Raw genomic sequence first — 24437 nt, 5'->3', positions numbered from 1 at the left:
GCAGGTCACCAAAAAGCTATTGTGTGGGGTAACACAGGAAAATGGGAATTGAGACCATGCCAGCCATTTTGAAGTGCTAGTAGGCCTCGCTCATGAAGGATTTTGTTGCCTAGAGTTTAGGGACCAATGGATGCAACTTTGAACCCTATACTCCAAGGTGCAGAAGGTCTATACATATGTTCTGCCAACAGCCACATGGCAACAGAAGCCTTACCCCGCTGAGCAGAGGTGGTCTAACTCAATAGTATAAGTAAGGGGAGGGCACATGACTAGGGCATCAACCCCAAGTGCTGACTCAGAAGAGACACAAACATGGCAGCCACTGCCTGCCCAGCCGCCACAGCCAATATGGCACCTGCTGCCCGGGGCACAGAACCTGCTTCTTACGTTTCCAGTGTTAACTGTGTTCTGCCACTTCAGCGGATCTCTGCGGATGAGCACACTCAAAGTTTTACTGTAGTTATATTAGGCCCAAGATGCATCAGACTTAGCACTGGTGTGCTAGTGTCACATCATTGGGTCAAATTGTATCTTCAATCACCCGACTCAATTAAAGTAATCGAATCACGGCAGATAGGCACCATTTTAAATGAGGACAGCAATCAGCCCATTGACTTCAGTGGAGTTGCTGCTGATTTTTGCCACCATAAGTATCCGTCAAGATGATTGCAGACTGCATTCCCTTTCCCACTAAACTTGTAATTGCCTTGAAGAAGCTTATCATTAGGTTTCACTGTTGTGTCTGAGATCACTCCCCTGGGCTCAATGCAGTAACACAAGCATGTGTGAACTTTCTCGTTCATTAGTGTAATGGAGTGTCAACAACACAACCTATCTGTGTCTTCTGAAATGGTAACACTTTTTAAAGGGAAAATGCAAATGCCCCGGCTGAACCAACGTATCTCTAATTGTTAAGACAGACCAATATAAGTTTCAGGTCCCACCAATGCAGGAGTAGATCCAGCGGGGGGGGGTGCAGTGTTTCCTGCTCCATCCAAACATTAAAACTAACTACCTGAGAGGGGCAGTGGCATTTCTATTCAGGAAGTGCTGAGGTAATCAATTGACTTCACGGCTCATTATCATCTCCTTGATTCCTGTTGATCTCTCTCTACTCCGAAGTCCTAAGAACCCTCTATTCTTTTTAATTGTCCTGATGCTTCACTATTCAAACTATCCCTTCTTCTGCAATACTGCTGTTGGTAAGCCAGTCCCCGGTAATGTCCCTCCTCTATTTCATAGCCCTGCAGACTGTTTTGAGCTCTAGCTAAAAAATTTCACCAGGAGTGGTAATATTAACTCAGGTGTCGAGATGACTGACAGTGAAGTATTGGAGGCACTTTCAAAATTTTCAAGAAGGCTAGGTTTTGTTTTATGAATCTGAAGAAGAGATGTACATTTAACTATAATGACAGCAGGACTGATGATACAATATCCTTTGACTATTTCTGTCTAGCTTGTTGTGTTTTTTTTAAACTGCATATATATTCTAGCATATTAGTGCACATTCCAATAGTTATATTTGTTTTTTCCTGTGATCTTCAACTGAATAATATAGTGCTAGCTCCCTACCATTTTAGTTTCTCTTTAAGTGGAAAAAAACATGTGTTGTGTTATATGTTATGATGTACCACACCATCTGGACCCTCCTTTTCAAAATCCTAGATCCACCCATGCACCAACCCAAGAGAGAAAGTAGGATTTAGACACCTTGTCTTTTTATCTACATTAGAGTCAGATGTTCTGTGTGGGTAAACTGTCACTCTCCAGGGAGGTAAGGGCTCCCTTTTCCCTCATTGTACCTATACAAGAACATGTTCACTCATTCTTCTTATCTGCTGATCCATTGTAGGAAATACAGCAGGGGCCAGGGAAGATAAATTCAATCTCCAGAAGTGACAAAGAAACAGCTCTAGGGATAATGCTGTTTTTCTTGGTCTAATAAAAGCATGTTCACTGTTAGCAGATGTAACCTTTTTTGGGCTGGACCTTAGAGTAATGGAACCAGGTAGGTGCCAGGAAGCGTTGTATCATATGCTTTCCACATACTGTTGATTTCCAGAATTGTTGGTGCAAACACATCACGCAGTTGATAGGAGAAATTGCAGGTGCCCGGCACTATGGAAAATCAGTCCCTATAATCTTATTTTGCCCTCAACTGTCCAAGGCATTTAAAATCCACAACTGGTGGATAATGGAGTTGCTTTCTCATTGACACTATCTGAAGCTCACCAAAATCAACTGAAAGATGCTCATTGAGGTCAAAAAGGCCATTGGCCAGATTTCCAGAGCTGTATTCTTATATTTGTACTTACGTAGCATTTTGTTGCTAGCTATTAACTCCCCCCAGTCTACCTGTGGAGTTTGATACTACCCATCATGAACAAGAATATGGGAATCCATCCCACTGTATTGCTTCATACAGTTTGTTTCTGAATGCAATACAAGCTTATTGTTCTAATGGCCCCTTTAAGATTTGGGCCAAAGTACCTAGGTATCACTTATTGTGTCTTAGCTTGAATATAGCCTTCAAATGGCATATCCACATTGACAGTCTCCCAGCTAGACCAGGGCAGTCACAGCAGGTTTGGGGACCTTCCAGACAAGTTGCAAAGTCCATGCATTCCTTCAGGCTAAGGGAATGAGTTGGATCTGAAGCATTTCACTGGGTCAGGAAGTTCTTTTGCTATAAATCTGTCATGTTAGATTGTTAGGACCTGTGTTTCATTATCTGTGTATCTAGAGAATGGAGAAGGGGTCATATTATAAATGCAAGTTACTTTACCAATGCTACTTTACCAATACATGCAAATTACTTTATCAATACGTATACCAATAACGCATAAACGTTACTTTGCCAATATTGTTAAGCCAATTTGTCTCAAATGACATTTTCTTTACATGTAGCAGATTGAGGGGTTCTTTCCACGGGAAGGAGTCATCTCGGTAATTATCAAAAGAGTGTCCTAAATGTATGCCGAACAATGCATTTCATTCACTGCAACGATACTCATCATTCATGCTACTGAATGATGAATGAACAACAGTATCACAGATACATCTGATATTATATGTCTTTAGGTTCCTTATAGATTAAGTAAATCAGAGATGTATTTAGTTAGTTATTATTTAGTTAGTAGTATTATTTGTGCTCCCAGCCCTGATCTTGCCCTCTCAGGCACCAGGCTCCTGACCCCTGTCCCCACCCTGCTTCAGGCTGTGGGCTATGTGTCCCCACGCTCTGCCCTGCTCCAGGCTCTGGGCTCAAGACAATCACATGCCTCTAGAATACTAATGGGACCTCCAAACCACCCCTTTAGTCCCAAACTCAAGCCACCAGTGTAACTTAAATCAAAACTAGGCACTGCTAGGCACTCATACCCTCGCTGGGCTTCACATAAAGTAAAGGCCACTTGCCTGCATAATGAGTCTCTCACTCTCTGCCCCAGGTAACTCTTCCTTGCTCCCAGGTCTGCAGAACTGCTTCTTCCCAGTCCTACTGTCAGTGACCTACCATGGGTCTCCAGCACCCAGGTGCCAATGCTTGCACTGGTGCTCCTCCCCACCCTCATCCTTCTTGTAGCAATACTTAAAGTCACATCACATGATAAGAACTTAGAAGGGCCTGGCCAGTGCCCCGCATCAGGCCAGCACCCAGGGGCCATGGTCCCCTCTCATTCCCCCTTGCCCAGCAGTCCTACTGGCCTACTGTAGATTCAGGGGCCCCACTGTGCTGTCTGCCCTTAAAGGGGCCATGCCAGTCTTCAGTAACAGATCGAAAGTTCCTTGTTACAGGACCCCCAAAATTCTAGCTGAAAATAAAGTTGGTTTTTCATTATTGTTGTTTTAGCCCTGGGGCTTTTTCCTAACATTATAAAGAAAAAGTTAGGGTACTTTGCAACCCATGCAAGTGACCCAAGATCTTTCTTGATCTTCAATGGTATGCTCTGTGTGTTATGAAGAATGCAGTGATCACCATCATCTGCCTGGTGTTCTTTCTTTCTAAGGCCATGTCTCTACTAGGGAATTTTAGCCCTCATCCTCCTAAAAAAATCATAATGGAAACAGCAATAGGAAGACTAATATAGACAAGGTCCTGGCATTTATATTGTGATGGCTGAGAATCTCAAAAGAGTCAAAAGAGAAAATGAGTTGTCCAGATGCCATTCACATTCAGTGGGAGGCAGGCATCTACCCTCCTTGAAAATCCAAGCCAATAATTAATTAAATCTACTCCTTACTTATTTTATTTTGGCAAATCAGTTGGCAGTAAATAAGTGAAACATGGTGGGGATTTATAGCAAGAGCAGTCATTAGAATTAAGGTTGACATGCAAGTTCCATTATAACCCTCTTATTTCAGTTGCTTATAACTTAGTCTCCCTAGCCAAGTCACTTGAGTAAGGGATATTTCCCATCTCTAATTTTTATGACTGAATTTATTTCTTGTAATGTACAACCGAGATTACTCTCTCAGATATTTCCCCCAAGAAAAGTAGTATTTCCAGAAATTAAGACTTAGCATCTGCTAATTGGGTACATACTCCATTCTTGACAAACCACCCTTCACTGCCGTAATGACCTCTTTATGCTTGATATATTGCATCACCATTATTTTATTATACTGTTTTAACTCAAGTCCAGACCACATATTGCGGGGAAATCTTGCTGGGATAAAAGAGCAATGATTATTTTAATTGCCTGATAAATTATTAAGGATGTGCCTTTAATGGAGTAATGCGATGTTTACTTCTTTGCAGCAGATACTTATGGAAGCTGTGTGGGTGCAGAGAATTTGGCTCAACACAGCTACAAGGAGTAATTTTCCTCTTGAGGACATTAATTCTTTTCAGGTTGTTAAGAGTAAATGTTGCACAGGATAAATTGTACCAGGCATTGGGTCTGATCCTCAGCCGGAATGAATGGGAGCATGACCAGGGCTGGATTAACTCTGTAGTGGGCTGTAGGCAAACTCGTGGGCCTCTACTTAATACTGTATATTTATATTACTTTTTTCACTCAATAATTATAATATATAAAATAAGCACAATTGGTCCATTCTTCACTTAGGGCCCTAGTCATGTGCCTAGTTTGCCTATGCATTAATCCAGCCCTGAGCATGACTCCACTGAAGTCAATAAAGGTGCATTGATTTCCTCAGCTGAGGTACCGGTTATTGGTATCCAAAGAATTGTCAGCATTTAACTATTTCTCTTAGTATTAAAATGTTCATTGCTTGTCAAAGAGAACAAGATGAATGTCAAGCGCACATCGTACAAGACCAAAATCTGCCATAATAATGTTGAGTAGTAACTTCCTTAGAAAGGAGGCCTATTGATTACAATGGACTCATTCCCTGAGTAAATTATTACCTATCGTAAGGTTGGGAGAATTCGACCCATGACCTTTAGCTATACGGCAATCAAACAAATAATAGAGACAGGCATTAAAACGTAAGTCTTAAAAGATAAATTGACACACACTGAAGAGTGGCTTTAGTGGCAACTGTCACAGAAATGAGACTGCAGAGAGGCTTTGCACCAGTTAGGGGTTTAGAAACCCTCTGCTTACAAAAATGGTACAAATAAAAAATGCTTCCAGATGCACTGAGAAAATGCATCAGGAGTGACAAGGCAGACAAGGTTCTTTGGGTAAAACCAATATCTTTTATTAGACCAATTCAAATGGTTGGAAAAATTCTTCTTAGCAAGCTTTTGGGCACAAACAGAAGCGTGTGAGCCAGGCTAAGGAAGGAGTGATGACTGGCATGTTACGTTTGTACAGCACTTCGCACACATTCAGAATATGGCCCTTGCCGTACCCCTGCTGTAATTTTGCTGCTTGCTTGTCTACGTGATCCAGCAACTGAAGTGTCTTGAAATGTTGCAAGACAGCTTGTTTCCTGAGCCTGTGAATCTGGAAGTATTTGTCACATACTTTGTTCATTATTTTCCATCTATTATGGGATGTTTTTTGCTTGTTAAGAAGTAAAAGGAAGAAGCCTGTCTGGCAAACAGCTTTGTGTTGCTTAGAGGTATTCTGTAAACAGACTTCCAGGGATAAATTAGCATACCAGAGGTTGCTTGACTAGTAGTTACTGCCTATTTCCAACACATCTTTTTTTTTTCCCTGGGCATTAATCCCATATTCCTTGAGAACCCCACTTTCCTTGAAAGTGAATTGCATTCTTATCCCATTCTCACTTGGCCCTTGTGTGCTATTCAGAGCTGCATGCAAACTAAAGCAATGCTACAGCTAACTGCCACTAAGCTAGAGATGGCAATCACACAGCAGGAAAGGGCAAGTGCCCCTATACTTGGGTACATATCTCAAGGTCCTGTTCCAGATGGTATATGACATATTCTCATTCTGATTCAAGGAACATTTTCATGGCAATAATAGGGGTGAATATGAACAGGAGAATGAGGACGGCACCAGAATCCACAGAGCATGAAGAGAAGAACTGAGACTGTATTACTGTAAATATTGGCCCGGTGGTTATGGATGCCTGCTCCTTCATGAGCTGGGCATGGTGGTAGAGGCAGAGTGATCAAGGTACAGTGGCAGCAAAATTAGATTGGCTGGAAGTTGGGCAGCACCCTCACAGGAATCGGCATATGCATATATCAGAGGATTTATTCTCATTTGTTGTTTCTTGCCCTGGATCCCCAAAGTCTCACACACCAGAACGGTATTGTCTGAGAGATCCTGGCTTTCCCACCACATTGTCTGCTACTTCCCACCACATTGCCTGGAGCCAGAACACACAGGACCAATTTGTAGAGAAACTTCACATATGTACAGAAACAGATTGAAATGTGACTGCCTCTGAGAATAGCAAAAGGCTCCCAGTCACTTCCAAAATGAGTGAGGATGACTCAGTCTCCTGTACCATAAAATCATCCCATGATTGACTGAACTACAAGTGTAATGTTTGGGAAAGTCCTTCCACTTTCTCATCCCTGGAGTGTCTGGTTGCAATGGTCTCTACTGTTCAGCGCTAAGCTCAACCACTGAGGGCTACGTGCACTGTGCAGCAATGAATAACTTGCAGCACGGAGAGGATCCACATGCACTTTGCTGTGAAGCATCCAGGCCTTGTATGCAAAACATCCCTGTGATAAGCAGAAATGGCTTAATTTTACAGAAGGATAACTGGGGCACAAAGAAATTGCCCAAACGTACAGAGGGAAACTAGGGCTGAGCCCAGAACAGAATTTAGCTCTCCTGATTTCCAGATCTGTCCCATAACTAAAAGACTATCGTTCCTCATAGAAATATAGAGCTTGAAGAGACATCAGGAGGGGATCTCTAGTCCTGCCCCCTCCTCAGGACAGGGTCTTCTCTGTCTTAACATTCCTTGATAAATGTAATCTCACCTACACTTAAAAACATCCAGTAACAGAGAGTGCACAACTTTTTCTGGTAATCTGTTCCCTGCTGCATATATTGCAATCCACTGATCTGCTCCTGGGAAGCAGTCAGGCAGCAGAGAACTGAGCTCCTGATAGATCCCTCCTTGATATCCAGCCACATAAAAATTACTTACCATGTACTCCAAAGTCTTTATCACTAGTTAGTGTGATTGGATTCAAAACATCAACTGTTTTTCACAGGTTGCAGGGTTCAGCCCACTGTCATGCCAGTGCAGTCCTGCCGAGCCAACGAGTTTGTCCAAATACAAATGAAGGTCAAATCTGACCCAACCTGCATAATATTGTTAGAGTCAGAATATGGTAAACCTGGTTATGCAGCTCCCTTTGAGAAAGGACCTGCCTGCCCTTCATGCTGAATGTCCTCCCCGTGAAGGCTCTCTGGGATCAGGACAGCCATAAACCTATGGCTTCTGCCAGTGAATCTTAATAACAAAGTCAAATTAGGTGAAATCCCTACTGATATCTTGTTACAAGAGCCAAGGCTGAAGGAATGCACAAAATGTATCCACAACACATCTAACTCAATGTACAGCGCTGAAAAATCGATCCCTGGGAACGTCCGTCCAAATCAAAACAAGTGCAGATGCAGAAATTCCTCAGGTTAATGCCTCCAAAACAAATCAATTCTCTTGAATGCCTGGGGATTGATTTCTTGGACATACACATTAACCCTTAGGCCCCCAAGGATGGTTATAATCAGCCAGAGGTCTATAAGGTGAGGAAGTGGTGACAAATTAGCTTACCTCCTGTCTCTCTCCTTCTCCTTCTGCCTGCCTCCTAGACCCGTCATCACCTCCTTTGCTCCTGCTCCTTTCCTCCTCCCTCCCACCTAAGGGCCAAGCATAGTTTTCTCCTTGTTCATGTTACGTCTCCCTTCACTCTGGCCTCCAGCACAGAGCTGCTTCCACTGCTTTTCAAAGTGTTACTATCCCTCAAAACAGCTGTTGCCATGAGTGTTGGCACTGGATTTATGACCCAGATACCCTGTTCTGGGTGGACCCAAGCCCTCAGACCAACCATGACCCCTCCATTTGATAATAGGCAAATTTTACTGATACATAGTGATAGCAGATAAGAATAATGCAAACAGTTCTATATCTACCAGTCCCAGGGCTGTCATCAGAGGGAAAGTACATCTGACCTCTTTACTCTGAGGTTCTCTCTTGAATATCAGATGTTAGCAGCCTGGAGGTCAGAAGCCAAGGCTCACCCCCCACTCCTCAGTGGGGTGGATGAGATGGGCTGGTGGTATGCCCTTGGTCCAGGGTGGCCTTGGGTTTGCCTCTCTGGGACCCTTTTTTGCTCTGAAATCTCTCTTTTTGTATTCTTTTCCCCTCCTAATGACTCTTCATCTCTGGACATGGCTGATTGGCCTTCCTGTGGTCATCATACTGTCCACATTCTGCCCTATCAGCATATTCCTTTGTTTCACAAGCCCATCGTGTGCATACATCCTAATTTGGTTCTTTCCGGTTTCTCCTCATTTGGTCCATCTACCAGTGCTGGAAATCCCAAGGGCCCTGCAGTTGGGCACTGTGATCTTGTGCCACCTTATCTCATGTTATGAAACAGTATGGTACATGTCTTCAATTTCTCAGCCTGTGTGTCTGCTTGCTGCTTGCCTGTGTCAGACACAGTGAGCCTTGAAGAAACTATTAGAAACAGGCTTTTAGAAATCAATTAACCCTTGCCATTGCCCTGGACCATAGTTCTAATACATATCTACTTTATCTATAAGCCAGTTCTCAAAAACAAACATCTAAATACCATTTTCTGGACATCAAAAAGCTGTCAGCATTTTGCAAGGGGCAAGAGACAGCTCTGGAAGGAGCAGTATCCTAATGGTTCCAGTAAAGGGAATGAAGAAGACAAAGGTCAAAACGTCTAAGGCTGGTCCTGCATTTCAGGCTGGTAGAAAAAATAATATCCTGCCTGGGTGTGACATGGCAACACACAAGTCTATTGCCTGAGCCTGAGCCATATCATGGAAATAGTTCATGGAAGGAACTCAACCCGATTGTGCCTTTGTGTCCATCAGAAACAGCCCCATTCTGCCTTTCACTGATAACCTGTTTTTATTACATTTTGAAAGGCTCCTCTGCCAGTGAAAACATCATTGTCTTGCCGAATCAATTATAATTGCAGGGCAGCTTAGCAGCGTTATGTTGATTATGTTGTTAATGGGTGCAAAGATACTCAGTGTACAGCTCAATAACCATTACATTAATGTCTAGTTAAAGTTTACCTCCAATACCTTCACTATCAAAGGAGAATATGGTCCAGAGAACACAGTAATGAAGAAAAATAAAGCAGCTTCACGTGTGGGTATTGGGTTGTTGTTTTTGCAAGTGACTTCAGAGCCTTGGTATTGTTTCCCATGTGAAATTGAGAAGTAAAACCCTGGACACACATAGCTCAACCAACACCATAATCATCAAGCAGGGGGTACAGCATCGTGCAAAGCAATCTGAAGAAAGAACAAAACTTCCTTACACTCATGCAGTATTATGGCAAACAGCGTCTCCTGCTAGTCACATCCTGGCTCCTGCAGCAGAAAATATTGTAGATGCTTGAATACCTCTCATGGCAGCAGCTTCAAATGAAAACGCTCTGGTGATTCACCACTTCCTTTCGTCATTCTCCTGACAGTAGTCTCCGTATTGTAGGGACATTACTTTTTACGACACCTGCCAAACATCCTGTGTCTCATACCCCATTTAGATACACGCATGCAGCTGCCCAAGCCTACACTGGGTAGAATTTGACCCTCCATAGATGTTTTATGCTCTCCATGGCCGCAATCCTTGTTTAGGTATTAGCGAGTGGATTTCCCACTATTCCCTCTTATTCTGTACCCAAAAATCAATTCAGCAAGGTTCTTCCAGCATTGTGCTCTCTTATTTGAAGTCCAAAACAACAGTAGAAAAAACAATAAATGAATAATGACCCCCTTGGTGGATCTGTAAACAAGGCTATATATAAGTTACAAGGTACAGTAACTCTCTGAGCAAGGTACAGCATGATGTTTGCATTGATTCCCTGATTTCTAATCCTGGCTATCTGTATCCAAGTAGTTCTTGAGGCTATTCTCAAGTACAGAGGTAACTGTGCGTGAAAAATAACTGCATGGTCAATAGAATTAATGGTGCCAATCCTCTGACAGACAGCAAAATATGACAGGATCCATTGCTGGGTTCTGCTCCCACCACTCCAAGGGCCTACAAAAGTGGAAAGCCAAGTCATCAATGATGCAAGCTGCCTGCAAATCTCGATTGACCAGCCCAGCATCATTGGTCAGGAAGTGACATCTCTTTGGCACTCAAGCAGGCTCCATCAGTGGATTCATATGGAGCCCAGCTGTATGTTAAAGCCGCCTTCTCCTAGCAAAACCCCTTGCGGAAGCCAAAAGTGCAACTATCCCTCATCTCCTCACAAGTAAGTACCCTTGGAAGGCAGCTGTGCCATCTGGCACAGAGGGGTGCAATTTTCTTTCCTGCTGCAGCCTCATCTGCCCTAATTGCACACTTTACTGCAGCATCTATAGACAATGCTGTGATAATGATCAATCTGGGATGCTTTGTTTTATGCATGTTATTTTAGCAGATTCACAGCAGTGAAGTCAAACCTAACATCTGGGCCAGCTCCCAGACTCTGGGGCTTTCCAGGCATTCAGCCCCACATTGTTAGGCACCACAATGTCTCTACAGTAATATCACATTTCTACGCAAGGAAAATACACAGGGTTGTTGAGCAGCAGGATTTCAGCACTTTCACTGCAACGATGGCATTTGTCACCCAAAATCATATTCCTTATGACCAAGGTTGATATTGTGAAGCAAGCAAGGTGTTAGTCCCAGCTCTGTACAATCGTTGTGTCTTTCTAGCCCTCTTCTTTTTTTCTTTTTCTTTTTTTCATTTGCTTGTGCTTGTGTCAGGAGTCTTGGTTATAATCACAGGTAATCAAAGATCTTGTTCTAATTGTATTTTATTACAATCTCCAAACAGCTGTTGTTTTCATTTCCAAAGTGTCCTTAGTGCTCTGTACAGATGCTCAGGGCTCTAAAAAAAAGGTATCAATGCAATTCCAACCACAAAGCCTTTTTCAGACGCACATTCTGAAAAACTAGACTTTGCTATTGTCTTTAAGACGCGCAGTTGTGCGGGCTAGTTGCAAATCTACCTCCAAGGCACTTCCGCAAAACACTGTGCTTCAGCGTGAGTCTCTTAACACTAAGCTATTGGGGAAAGGGTGGATGGCCACCAGCGGCAAAAGCAGTGGTGTTTTGTGGTGAGCTGCATGCCTGCCCCCAGCATCAACTAGCCTCTTGGTGCACTCTGACTTCACATAAAGTATCCACCTGGCCAGTTTGGATCAATTTTGAGTGTGGGCAGTCCACCCGGTCTAGTGCCTGTGGAATCCAGGCATCTAAGCGGTTGTACAGATGCTGAGTGGGCAGAATTTGGGCACATCAGTCACAAGGAATGACCGAGTTGTGTTTGGATGCCTTAGAGGTTGGTCGACAAGTTTCTTTGGGTATATCTGATATCTTTTATTAGACAGACTCCAATAGTTGGAAAAATTCATTTTTTGCAAGCTTTCGGGTACAAATACCCTTCGTCAGGGTGAGGAAGCATCTGTAGAATCGGCCCTCTCTCCCCGTTGCACCACACTGCACCAGGGGCCAGCCAGAGGAAGGAGGGGGAGCCTAGGGACTGCAGCAGAGAAGTGGGAGGGGTGACACCTGAGCAGAAACCTGGGCTGGGGCACAAATTAACCCCTTGTGAGCCACCAGTTGGACAGTCCTGATTTAGTGCATTAATTCCCAGACTTTTATTTTTTTTTAGCATTCTTAAGCATTTTTTAAAGTCTTGCAAAGATTTTAACTGCATTAATCTTCCTAATGGCTAAAGCAACTAAAACACATGTTTGTATGTGCATATTATGTGTACACAGACATAGGTTGATATGTGCATAAATAATATGCTGGGTTATGACTGAGGCTGTGATGCTTGCTGTTAGCTCTGTGGGATGAAACATGTATATAAGCCTTCGAATCTTGTCAGAAAACCCCTATGCTCTCTTGCGCTATCAGCTCCAATCTCACTAGAGTTTACTCACCTTTCTTTCTTCTCATTTAGATTTGGTGGGACACAGAAACTTCCCAAATGGAAATCCCACCTGGACACTACGGGCATTTTTACGTGTGTTGTGGGGCGCAGCACTGAGTGCTTTAATTAGTTCTCTGCACAAATTAAAAGTGCCTGCATGTCACGTTTATCAGCGTTGCCACATATCCCCACGTTGAAAAAGTGGCAATGGGGCACTATGAACTAAAGCTCATCAAACATGTTTTATTTCAAAGCTCCCCGTCGCCATATCTTTCAGCATGGAGATGCGCAGTGACGCTGATACATGTGACATGGAAAGCTTCCACAGCACGTCCATTTTCATGCTCCAGCAGACTTGATTAATCGAGTCTGCTCTGACCCACTGGATTTCCAGCGTGTCAGAGCAGGCTCCGCATACATGTATAGGAGCCCTAAGGATCCGATTGCATTTGTCAGAAGTTGGCTGTGGCCCAAAATGTATATTTTCTCACTGTCACTAGGCCGCCCCACACGCAGTGACAGCTGCACTTCCATGGTATTGCCTGATGTCTATACAGGCGAAGTGATCTGGAGTGAAAGGCACTGTAGAAATGCAAAATATCATTCAGCAGCATTTACACTAAGTGCAGTAATAAGTGCTCTAGGCAAGTGGTAAAGTAGGCTGAAAACCGTAAGAGTGAAGTGGTTATTTAGCACTCTTAGCATACTACTATGAAACTGGGAGTGGGAAATCCTTTCTTATTTTCTTCCCTTTCCTTTAAGGCATTTCTTATCTGCCTTTCCCATGGTGACCATCTATCAGATCTCTTTAGAGGGCAGGGGGGGGATGTTCTGCCATTTTTAAACCAGTCTATGCATGCCAAACTTTTATTCTGTTAGGGGTATATGCCAGTTTCTGATCACTTCTACCAATAAAAGTGTAATGTCTGTACCTGGCCAGACAAGGGAGACTTGTTTATCTTGGTGGCTGGCTAATACATTAACCCCCAGCTATTATAATGTGCCTTTTTGTTAACAGAACTTCTTTTTATACCGCTTAAAAATGTTGTGCTCTGCCAGATGGGGCTATAATGGGAGTAAGAGTGTAGTCTGCTTTTTGCATGCAGGAGTCTTTGCTCTTGAGCAAATTAATTTCTTTTCAAATACACATCTTGGAGGCTGAAAGTGTGTGTTTGAGGGAGGGTGGGAGGGAAAGAAAACCGAGGAAAACCAAGATAATGGCTCTGATTTCCCCTACGAAAGTGCCTTTAATTTGGCATTACGGTTCCTATAATGCAGAGCATGAACTGGAGAATTGATGTACTCAGAATGCAGGGCAGTGCGGCGCCGGGAACATTTTCAGAATGCAGAGCAGGTTGTGAGAGAGACAGTCTTGCAATGCTCTTGCTGCAAGGGAAGCTAAAAATGACTAAAAGTCTAAGGAAGCTGCATTAAAGTAATTAGGAGTGTCCGTTTACCCAGCAAAAGAAAGAAAATGCAAGGAAATATCCCTCTGTGTCAATACTGCAGCCTATGAGGCTCATCCTATTTGAGCTCTACTACTTGGGCTTTAAAGCTGTTATGCAAATAAATACGTGTAATGTAATTATACCTCTGAAACATCCAGCCTTCATCTCCAAAACAACCTACTGGGGGATGCTTTGTTCCAAAAATTATGACGAAACATAACCACCCAGCGAATTGGTGATATGACTGAAATAATGGTGCTTTCTGTTGTGTCAAGGTCACGTTAGAGACTTTTTCTAAAGTGCTTGTGAAAGGTTCCAGATAGGCCACACTGGAGAATGAATTTCTCTCTTTAAACACAGAACAGATGCCAGCTGGTTTTTTCAATGTGGATTTTGTATCCCTTCCCACCATGTTCAAGGCCAGTGATTCTCAACCAGAGAGCTAGGGCACCCTGAGGTGCCTTGTGATCCTTGAAACAGTCATGAGGTGCAATGCTATGTTAACACTGCTAGGTGTGCAACCATAATTCACAAGACCTGGAGATTTCAAATAGGAATCCATATTGCTAAAAATATTCTGACCTGTTGTGGTCTCGCTGAGTAATTTGCAGTAGAAATACTGCTATATTATTTTTTCATAGTCAAAAAATGTGTGAAAACTAAGAGAATTTTCCAAGGGGTGCTTTTAGTCTAAAAAGATTGTGAATAATTGTTCTAAGTTAACTCCTGCAGTGGGTGACCAGGTAACTCAGCATTTTGCCTGCTCAGCATCTGAGATCCCTATCTGGGCTGAGCAAATAATGGAGTTTTTGGTTGCAGGATGGGACTGAAAAATCAAGGGAACAGGCTGGTTTGAGCCAAAACAATTTCTTCCAGTTTTTTGACAACGTGGAAAAAAGCAACCCCCCCCCCAAAAAATAACCCCCCCCCCCACAACCATTTGATGCAAAACAAACTCTTTTTTTAACCCTTTCTTAATAACTTAAATGTAGGTCAGTTAAAAAAAAAAAAAGAATATCATTTTGAAGTGTAATTGAAAGGATTGTTCCCAAAAAACCCAGAAACAAACGTTACAGCATTTGTGAAAGGAAGGATTTTGTCTGAAAATATCAAGAAAATGTTTTGTCCTTTCAAATCTTCCCCCACACACCTTTGTGCCAAACCTCTATTTTACCAGTCATTGAAGAGGCAAAAATTTCTTAAGGTGATACTGTAACATGGCTAGTCCCTGGAGCATTTCAGTCTCTTCTGAGACTGCCGTTGAAGGTGTCCTTTGCAATGACAGTTTTGAAGGCCTGAACATAAGTATCCCAAATCATATAGGTCAAGAAATGAGCTGAAAGCGAATGGTTTTTGGGCATTATGTCGGCTTACAACTATTTACTTGTAATGACTATCAACTACAGCAGGGGCAGGCAATTATTTTGAGCAGAGGGCTGCTTATTGAGTTTTGGCAAGCCATCGAGGGCCACATGACAGGCAGCCAGGGGCAGATAAATATTAATTTTCTAAATTTTGGGGGGGCCCGCAGTCTGGATAGAATGGTCTGGTTGGCCGCATCCAGCCAGTGGGCTGCATTTTGGCCACCCCTGAGCTACAGCCTCACATAGTTACTCTTTCAGTCTAAATGCATACAAGGGATCCTTGCATTACTTAAAGATCAGCGGACACAAGGCTTCTGTGGTTGAGTTGAAGCAGAACTAAAGGCATTTCAGAGAGATTGCCTTATTGCAAGTAAGCTCATAAACTGGAGCTGAAAAGCTCCATATCTCCTTACTAGACATCCTTGCAGGTAGATTCCGCAGTGGCTTAATTCACCATCATAGGATAGGATAGGATAGGATAGGATAGCATATACTGGTAACGGCATGTTATTTAAAAAGGTACAGACTGTACCAGTAGATGGTTTGGGGGCTCAGAAGGAGTTGGCATCATACGCAGCAACTCTAGAGGAGCCAGCAAAGCCTCTCATTGTGGATGCTGTGCCTGGCAGTGGATTTGGCACACCAAATGTTCTCTGAAAGAAAAGCCGCTCGTAGATTTGCAGATAGAAGTGGCCAGGAAATTTCAGAAAAACTCTCGCAACCTTTCTGCCCCCTGTACTCTAACCATCTCTCACATGTACGGCTTGTTTCACCAAGGAAGAACCACACCACCAAAATTTTTACTTGTATCAGTAGTATCTTGATAGAATGCCATGGCCTTGTGGAAAGCTACTACGCAGTCTCCCCTCCACTAGTTATTTGTCCATACTCCTTTCTCAACAGTACATGGACCTTGAGAGTCGAAACCTGGGACCTGGCTTTATTGTTAACTCATAAACCTTAATTCAGCATAAACCTCAGAGTACCTCATCTTCCTGTGGAGGTTTCTGTTCTATCTCCGTAGTTCCTACCCTGTAGAGCTTGTCCCATCCCCCTTGGGTCATAGCTAGAGTTGATACTTTCCACAGTGACTCAACCAAACCTCAACAGCTTTATTTCAGATTCCAGCCCCTGAGGAGTGAATGGGCCAACTGAACGTCCCTTCTCCTCTTCTGTAGAACTATTATTTGCTGCATTCTTTAAAAAATGCTATAATAGACCGAAACGAGGGAAACTGGATGGGATCAAAATGCCCCAGGTGTGCACTTCATGAGTAAAACTTTGCAAGAACACTCATTGAGACTAAATAGCAACAGAAGACCTTAAAACTGCAGTGAAAAAGAGGCTGGCGTTAGGAATGACCCCAGGCAAACTCAGAGGGATAGAGGAAATATGACTTTTTTATATATAAAATCAATTTTTCATCCTAAACTCAATTGTAACTTATCTACAATAACAGAATTAACATTCAGTTAGATCTGATAAATAATTCATGGCAATACATTTGATGTGGTGGTGAATTTTGGAAGTGCATGATCAGTACTATAATTCTGCCAGCGCTGAGGATTATCACTAGAGCTAAGCATCGCTCCATTGGTTCCACTGTCCCCACCCAGATTATTCTGGTTTGAAGCCTCACCATCTCAAATTGCCAAAAGCCAAAATTTGAAGCAAGCCAAGAGATCACTGGTGATGCAGTTTTTAATTTAAAGCTGTATAACACTACATAGCAATTTGACTGGCCGTCTCTTTACTGAAGAAATAAAACACAATCCCGACGGCAAGCCCCTCATTGGAGCACGCTCGTTCCCCAGCCAGCTACTCCACAGCACGTTGAGCTGGGTCGCTGCAGTCCTGGGCTGGTAGGCTGACCCCCAGTGCCTCTGCCAGCTGGGGCTGCTCCGTCACAGCTCAACGTGTTTCGATCTTGGGTGCATGTGTAAACACAGCGCCCAGGAGCAATAAACTCCAGTGCAAACTGCACCAGATTTTATTCATTCAGATTAATTTGACATGTAGATGTGCCCACCGAGAACTATTTCATGCAAATTGCACAAGCAGTCCCCAAAATACAGACCATGGTCTAGAATCCAGTTCTCACTCCCTGCCAAATCAAGGACTTCAGACTGTGAATCCTGCATCAGCATTAAAGCCTGCTTTGAGGCCACTGCAGATGGCTCCAAGGAAGGGCTGGGATTCCAGACATGTACCGTTCTTCCAGCCTTTCACTTGGACCGGCTGTGCACCCCCTGCTTAGTGCACTGGCTGCCATGAAGCTTCAGTCAGCAGTGCTGAAGCCTCTCTGTTTAGACCCAGGACACCTAACTCCGATTTCTTTTTTTTACTCATGACTTCACTTACGGGCACACGCACTGATATTTTTAAGCGAAATGTAGCACAGCATTAGTGCAACTAGGTCCCTTTTTGAATCTGGGACACCTTGGCCCAACTGCACCATTTTCTGAGCGTACATCTATAGTCGCTCCCTGGGAGCCCGTGCAATGATTCCAGATTTACAGCACTGTGGCCGAGCGCAGAATGGCCCCAGGTGTGAATTCTCCTGGACCTGTTAGTTTGAGAGCTCTCTTACTAATTTAATGCGTTTCACATAACTTACAACTATGTAGCAGGGAGGGGGAAGCGGGAGGGATTTTTTTACTCAGGAAAATCAAAAATAATCACATCTAGGTTTGGGAATCAAGAGACTTTATATCTGACTGTATCTCTTGCTAGCTAGATATTTCTTTTCCTGTTTTTGTTTATTTGTCCATTTGATTTTATACTCTGGATTGCAAAGAAGGTGTAATTAAAGCCCATCTGGGAGTTTAGAATGGCTTTTACTAAACAGATAGCTTTTTACCTGAAGGTAAAGTCAATTACTACAATCACAGAGGATAATGCACAGTAACTTGCTCTAACTTGCTTGAACATTTATTTGACAAAAACATGTTTGGCTCAGCCTTTTCTCCCCAAGGATATGTGATTCAGTGAATGAATGATGTTCTTTAGGGTTCCACTGGTTGCTCTGAAAATATTAAGCATCCAGCCCGGCAGCAGGATGAGTGCTCCTGCCTCCCACAGAGCTGCTCAGTTCCTGAAGTTCTCAGAACCTGGCAGGATCAGGCCTGGATGGCAGTGCGCACGTATATTTAAAAGTGCAAAGAAAGAGGAACAATAAAAGAGAGATTAAAGAGTCTCAAAAGGATAGCAAAGTACACTCACAAAGAGCTGCACTTAGGTAGTAGTGTATAGCCTGCCCTGTTGCCAGCATTCATATTAGGTAAACTTTTACGGACTCTGGCTTTGAAAAGTTTACGTTTCCCTGTGCTCCAGGTACCAAGAACGCCCCTGGGTATGCCAAAGGCTGAACCTGACTCTGTGAATCTGTTCTATCAACTACCTTTTTCCCCCTCCCTCACTGCAGTAGCTAAGCTCCTCACAATCGGTATGTATTTATCCTCAAAACAGCCCCGGGAAGTTGAAGTGCTACTGTTCCCATTTTCCAGATGGAGAAACAAGTTGCAGAGAGACTGACTCACCCACGATCACATAGCTGGTGAAAGAGTGAGGAATGGGACTGGGGTCTCCTATGCTAACTTCCTAACCCGGGGGTTAGCAATTTACAGCTGGGAGCACCCCCCTTTGTGCTTCTGTAGACACAAGTGGCAGTAGCAGCTGGGTCCTCGCACCCACCCTTCCACCTGCTTCTCACCCAGGGTGGGTCATTCCAGCCGACAGGCAGAAAAGGTTGCCTACCCTTGCCCTAACCAATGGTTAGCGTCCTTCTTTTTCTCCTCATCCATCACTAATGAAGGGATGCTGTAAGGAGAGAATAAAGACCTTGGTCTCCCAAGTTCTTGTGAGATATTCAAAGCTATTCTACTCCAGCACAAGTGTAGTGGAAGCCAAACAGAGGAACAAATTTACTAGGTTAACTGCTAGTCATAGTTCTCGAGTTCAGGCACAGAGGCATCAACACCAATGGCTGGGAGGAGCAAGCTGCTGACCATTCAGCATGGTGCCACCTGGTCCACCAAGGCTCACGCCGCTTCAAGGCCCAACGACTTAATACCGAGGCGGTACAGAGGCAGCAGAGGAAGGAGAAGGAGACCAGCCCGGGGCTGCAAATCCCACTCCCCCATGCAAAAACATGTCCCCATGTTATCCCCACAATGACTCAATAGTGAGGCGGTACGGCGGCAGCGGAGGAAGAAGAAGGACACCAACCCAGGGCTGCGAATTCCATTCCCCCATGCAATAACATGCCCCCATTGCCAAAGAATGCGTGCATCTAGAATCGAGCTGCTCAGTCACCTGAGGACCCATCAAGCCTGACGGGCGTCATCCTCGATTTCGAGGGACCGCCAACTACGAGTTCAATAGTAGTTAGTTCTCAGGATCCTTCTCCTAACTTGCAAATATACAACACTACCAAGAGGAAGTCAGGGACCATACATGTGCATGTCTGCATCTGAAGAGATGGTCTGGACACTAGTTTTCTTCATGCTCAGGAAGCACATTATTCTGTATTTTCACATGTGCTACTAAGCAGAAGCGACATGGTGTCTGTACAGTGCTCCCATCGGTGAAGAACTGCAATGGTAGTGCTGTTTTTCACTTTGCACTGATAAATGCAGCTTGCTACACTTGTGCAGTAAAGGATCAAGACCAAAGGGCTTGGTAACATAAATAACATCCCCAAGCTAGAAAACTGCCAGTATTGTATATGCAAAAAATAGCAGTCAGATGTGCCAATTAGAGCACTTGGGGATAAACTTGGGATTTATATGTACAGTTACCCACATACAAAAGTCCACCTGAGCCTAAACATTTTGCAAACATAGCTTAGCCACCCACAGCTAAAAACTTTGTCTCTGAGACCTTAGCATACAAGATCAGTGCATGTAGCAAGGAACACAGCCAAGATGTATGTACATTTTTGTATAAGCTGCCACAGCAGGGCTGGCAATGTTAGATATGTTAGGTGCCCAGCCGGTATAAAACTACCTTATCTTCATTTTCTTCAGTGGCACTTTGCCAGTTTACAATGTCTGAGGATCTAGCCCAAAGTCTGTCCTAAACAGACCCATGGCTCTGATTTAATAATATTCATTACTTATTCAGAAATCTATAACTGCATAGTTCTCTACAAAGCTTAAATAATTCATGCAAATATTTCCCTGTTTCAGACATATTAGAATCCGGTTTGCATGTAACAACCCCTATAAAAATAGATATAAAAAGCCACCAGTTTCTGGATGCAGTGTCTCATACAGTGATTATGGGCATGGGCGTTTCCTCCCACAGTGCGGAGCTGTGGCAGAAGGCCATCTCTGTTTCTCCCCATAAATTCTGCTCTGTGACAATTTGGTTAGGATGGGCCCAGCAGAGGATACACACCTTACCCTATCTCTTTAGGTAACCTGAGCTGAATACATTCCTGAGGGTGGAGGGGAAACCTGCTTCCTCTGCCTATGTGACTGGCATCACATACCTGGGTGAGGGGCTTTCTCCCTGGGGAGCTAGGAACTATCAGTCTGCCCAGCAACTAGTGATGCATTTCAAATTGTTTGGCTGACAGCCAGCAGGTGCTGGCCTCCATTGGACCAGGTAAATAAGGTCACAAGGGCTATATAAGTTAAGGACTGCCCAGGAGGAGGGGGCAGCAGCTATGAGGAACGCTCAGAGAGAGAGAAAGAAGAGCTGAACCATCTGAAACTTGCTCTCTCTCTCAAAACTCATGATCAAGGAACTGCCTGCCTCCAGAGGGCATCTCCACCTACCTCTGGATGAGACTTGTGAGTAAGCTACCTGAGATCTAACTAGATATATAGCTTGCAGTAACTCAGATGCGTGATCAAAGGCTACCCAGCCAGGGGAGTTTGCTTTATGCGATTTCTCTGATATTGCTCTACCCTATACCCTATTCCAACCCTACCCCTTGTAACCAATAAAGTTCTCCTTTGTACCTAGTATAGGAGACTTATTGGGGGTGGGTCTAGATTATGCCTTGGGGTCCCCTTGGTTCAGCTGACTAAGGGAGACCACTACTTGTGCTTCTGACTGAGGGAACCATCCCAAGTTCTTGAAGTGAATCAAGTACCCTCAAGGGCTACTAGGCCTGTGTTTCCCAGGGTGCACAGAGCCAGAATCAAGCCCAGCCCTGGGTGGTGGCAGTGGAACACCCAGGCTACTGGGTGTGCTCCAGGAAGGGGGTCGGCCAGACGTGAAGCGCCCCCAGGGAGGCGCTTGGAGCCTGGAAGGTGGTCAGGCTCAGTGAGGTGGGTGGCTCAATGCATAAGCGCCCACTATTGGCCCGCCACATGAGCAGCATAGATACCCAAGCTCAGAACAAGCAGTGTAGACATATCCTATGAATTCAGGTTCAAAAGAAAGCAACTTAGACATTACCACAGCAGTTGCTGTGTTCGCTGCAAGAACACCAGGAGATACAAGATTGTCATCATCTTGACAAATCTTGCAGCCGTGGGTTCATAGCCCATGGGCTATTGGCTTCTTGATGAGAAAGTGGACTGTGATCATCATACTGGGAAGATCTAAAAATGCCTGGCAGTGGCTCAACTAGCAGTGACATCCTTGGTAATGAATTATCTGGTAATGCTAGCGTGTTCAAAAAGTTACAAAGCACAGCTTATTTCTAGACTTTAATTTGACCCAAGGCTACAGCAACGTGGCTGTCAAAGCCAGAAAGGATGTCTGACTCAGAACTGTTTGAAAAGGCATGGCATCTGGCCTGCTGGTTTGAGATTTTAAAACAATCTTATAACCACTATAAAACTAGAGTGTCAGCGCTGTGTATGGAGAAACTTCTGTTTCTCTGAGAAATTCACTTATCCAGCTAGGTAAACTGGAGTGTGTTATTTATGTTTCACAGGAAAAATAGGTAGCATCAATCATAAGAAGGTGAACAGTAGGGGTCAGGAAAAGCACTGGGGGGAACCCCCTATCACTTTATAAAAAGGTTTGTGAATTAGTCAAAGGCATATTAGCAAGCGACAGGAAAGGTTGGAGAACACTGGTACATGATGCCAAAACCCACAAGCCATTGAATAGCTCCACTGTTTAGTAATCTAAGTGGCTATTCATGCCATGAAGACTGGAACTGACAGCATTGACAAAATTTATTATAGGACATTTACTCTGGACTCAATAAAAATTGCTCCAGTATAAACCGTGCCAGATCCACTGACATATATATTATCTTTATTAGAAAGGCATCTTGGAAAGCAAAAATTCATTATGTATTTTAGCAATTAATTTCTCTGTACAAACTTCTTAGTATGAATTTAGTGTGGACAGATGCAAAGGAGCTTTGGAGCAATATCACATTAAGCAATGCTGTAGTTGCTTGTGGGTGGAAGGTTAAAACAATATTTGTTTTGTTCTGCAAAGCCCATTTATAATCCATGTGATGGCTTACTCGCTTTAACATTTACACTGCCTTTGAAGCATATATGTCCTGAGCACTAATGAGAGTTACATACACAATTTGGGCAGGCTACACCCCTTCGGCAGATGGCATTAGTTATTCCTACTTCTCTTCATTGTTTTTGTTTGACTTTAGAAATACATGTAGATTTTTTATCTTAACATGGAAAGAAATAGACACCAGAAACTCAGCTGGATCAAGATTGCAGCATTGGGTTCCACTGATCCTCAGACTGGATTCAGGAGCGGGATCTACCGAGCCTCGTCCTTTCTTGCAATACAGCAAATTTCACTACTGAACCTTAAAAGGTGGCATGCTACATAGTAGGGATAAAGTGGATCTCTCTGCTTAACTCTGAGGAACAAATGGGAAATGCAGCAATGAATATCACTTTCCATTCACTGGGCGTGTCTACATGTGCGCATTTACCGCCCAGTACAAGCACACATCTATATGCGCATGCCTGTACTGCACAGTAAATATAGCAACTTACACCAATTTGAGTGTAAATTTGATACCTACATCATGCAGGTCTCAAATTTATGCCTGATTAGTTACTGTGCAGTAATGCACGTGTAGATGCCTTACTGTGCAGTAACACTGTGAGTGTGGACTGACTTGGGACTAACTTCAGTCCTAAGTCAGTCCACACACAGTGTTAATGCACTTTAATGCCTGTGTGTGTAGACACTGGCTATTCCCACTTTACTGCACAGTAACTTACTGCACAGTAAATTTAAGCTGGCATAAATGCACATGTAGACATGCCCACTGTAATGGTTTGAAGGAGTGAGAGGAGGATTTTGAGCCCTTTTGTCCTCCAAGAATAAAGTTTGGTGTCTCCTGATGGCTGTTTATTGTAGTAATAGTTAATATTGGAAAAATATTGCCCGTCACCTACTCATGACTTTCTGAAACTTTGACCTTTTGGGTTGTTATATCCAGATTCACTATCCTCTATCTGCTTGAAGATGAAGGTGATATTTGCTGGAAAGTAAAAACAAAAACAAACAAACAAAAACCTTAGCTATTTTTCTTTAATTCAAAGAGAGTAGGAAGAAAATATACCTCATTATTAAAAGAAAATACTGTTTTGGTTTTCAGAAGCTCCCACTTGAAAGCAGTGGGGTATTATGTTGGAACTTGGCAGGAAAACAGTCTTCACTGAGGGGGTAGGCTCAGGGTGTCTGGTTCAGCGATGGGCTCAGTTTTGAGTTGAGCAAGCTAATTCTCTGCCCAGGTTGTAAGTATGCACCAGAGTCTACACACTTTGGTGTGTGCATCGTGGGAGTGCAATAAAGCATACCTGGCACAGAGTCCTGCCTTATTCAGTGCACATGTTTTACAGTACATGCAAAATAATAACATGCCATGCTTCAGGCGTTGGGCAGCCAGTTACAGTAAAATCTGTCCTGACCCAAAGGAGTCCAGGTTCCTTCCCCAGACTGCACAAATCACATGGGATTCTAGCAATATCTACCTGTTATCATAGATTTCCTAGATGTTAAGGACAGAAGGGAGATTCTTAGGATAATCCAGTCTGATCTCTTGCAAAACAAAGGCCACTTAGTTTTCTCTTCTAAAAAAATGAAGGAAGACATTGCATCTAAATGTTTCACAAATGAGTACTC

At 43.5% G+C, this 24437-nt stretch overlaps 1 protein-coding gene across 12 annotated transcripts in view; it reads left to right on the top strand.

Annotated features, from left to right (window-relative positions):
* The window catches only part of KCNMB2 (potassium calcium-activated channel subfamily M regulatory beta subunit 2), a 244461-nt gene that overhangs the window by 119688 nt on the left and 100336 nt on the right, over positions 1-24437 (top strand). For 3 of the 12 annotated variants that reach the window (XM_025196002.1, XM_025196000.1, XM_025196001.1), the window contains one exon: positions 10599-10870. The exons of the other annotated variants lie outside the window; for them this stretch is intronic. In XM_025196002.1, the coding sequence (XP_025051787.1) occupies positions 10782-10870 (89 nt within the window). In that variant the 5' untranslated portion in view covers positions 10599-10781. The remainder of the gene's footprint in view (positions 1-10598; positions 10871-24437) is intronic. 12 annotated transcript variants of the gene reach the window in all.

This window comes from Alligator sinensis, unplaced genomic scaffold, assembly GCF_000455745.1.
Source record: "Alligator sinensis unplaced genomic scaffold, ASM45574v1 scaffold301_2, whole genome shotgun sequence".
NCBI classification, from domain to species: domain Eukaryota; kingdom Metazoa; phylum Chordata; order Crocodylia; family Alligatoridae; genus Alligator; species Alligator sinensis.
The sequence above is the reverse complement of the archived record's forward strand: the minus strand, read 5'-3'. Positions and strand labels throughout refer to the sequence as shown.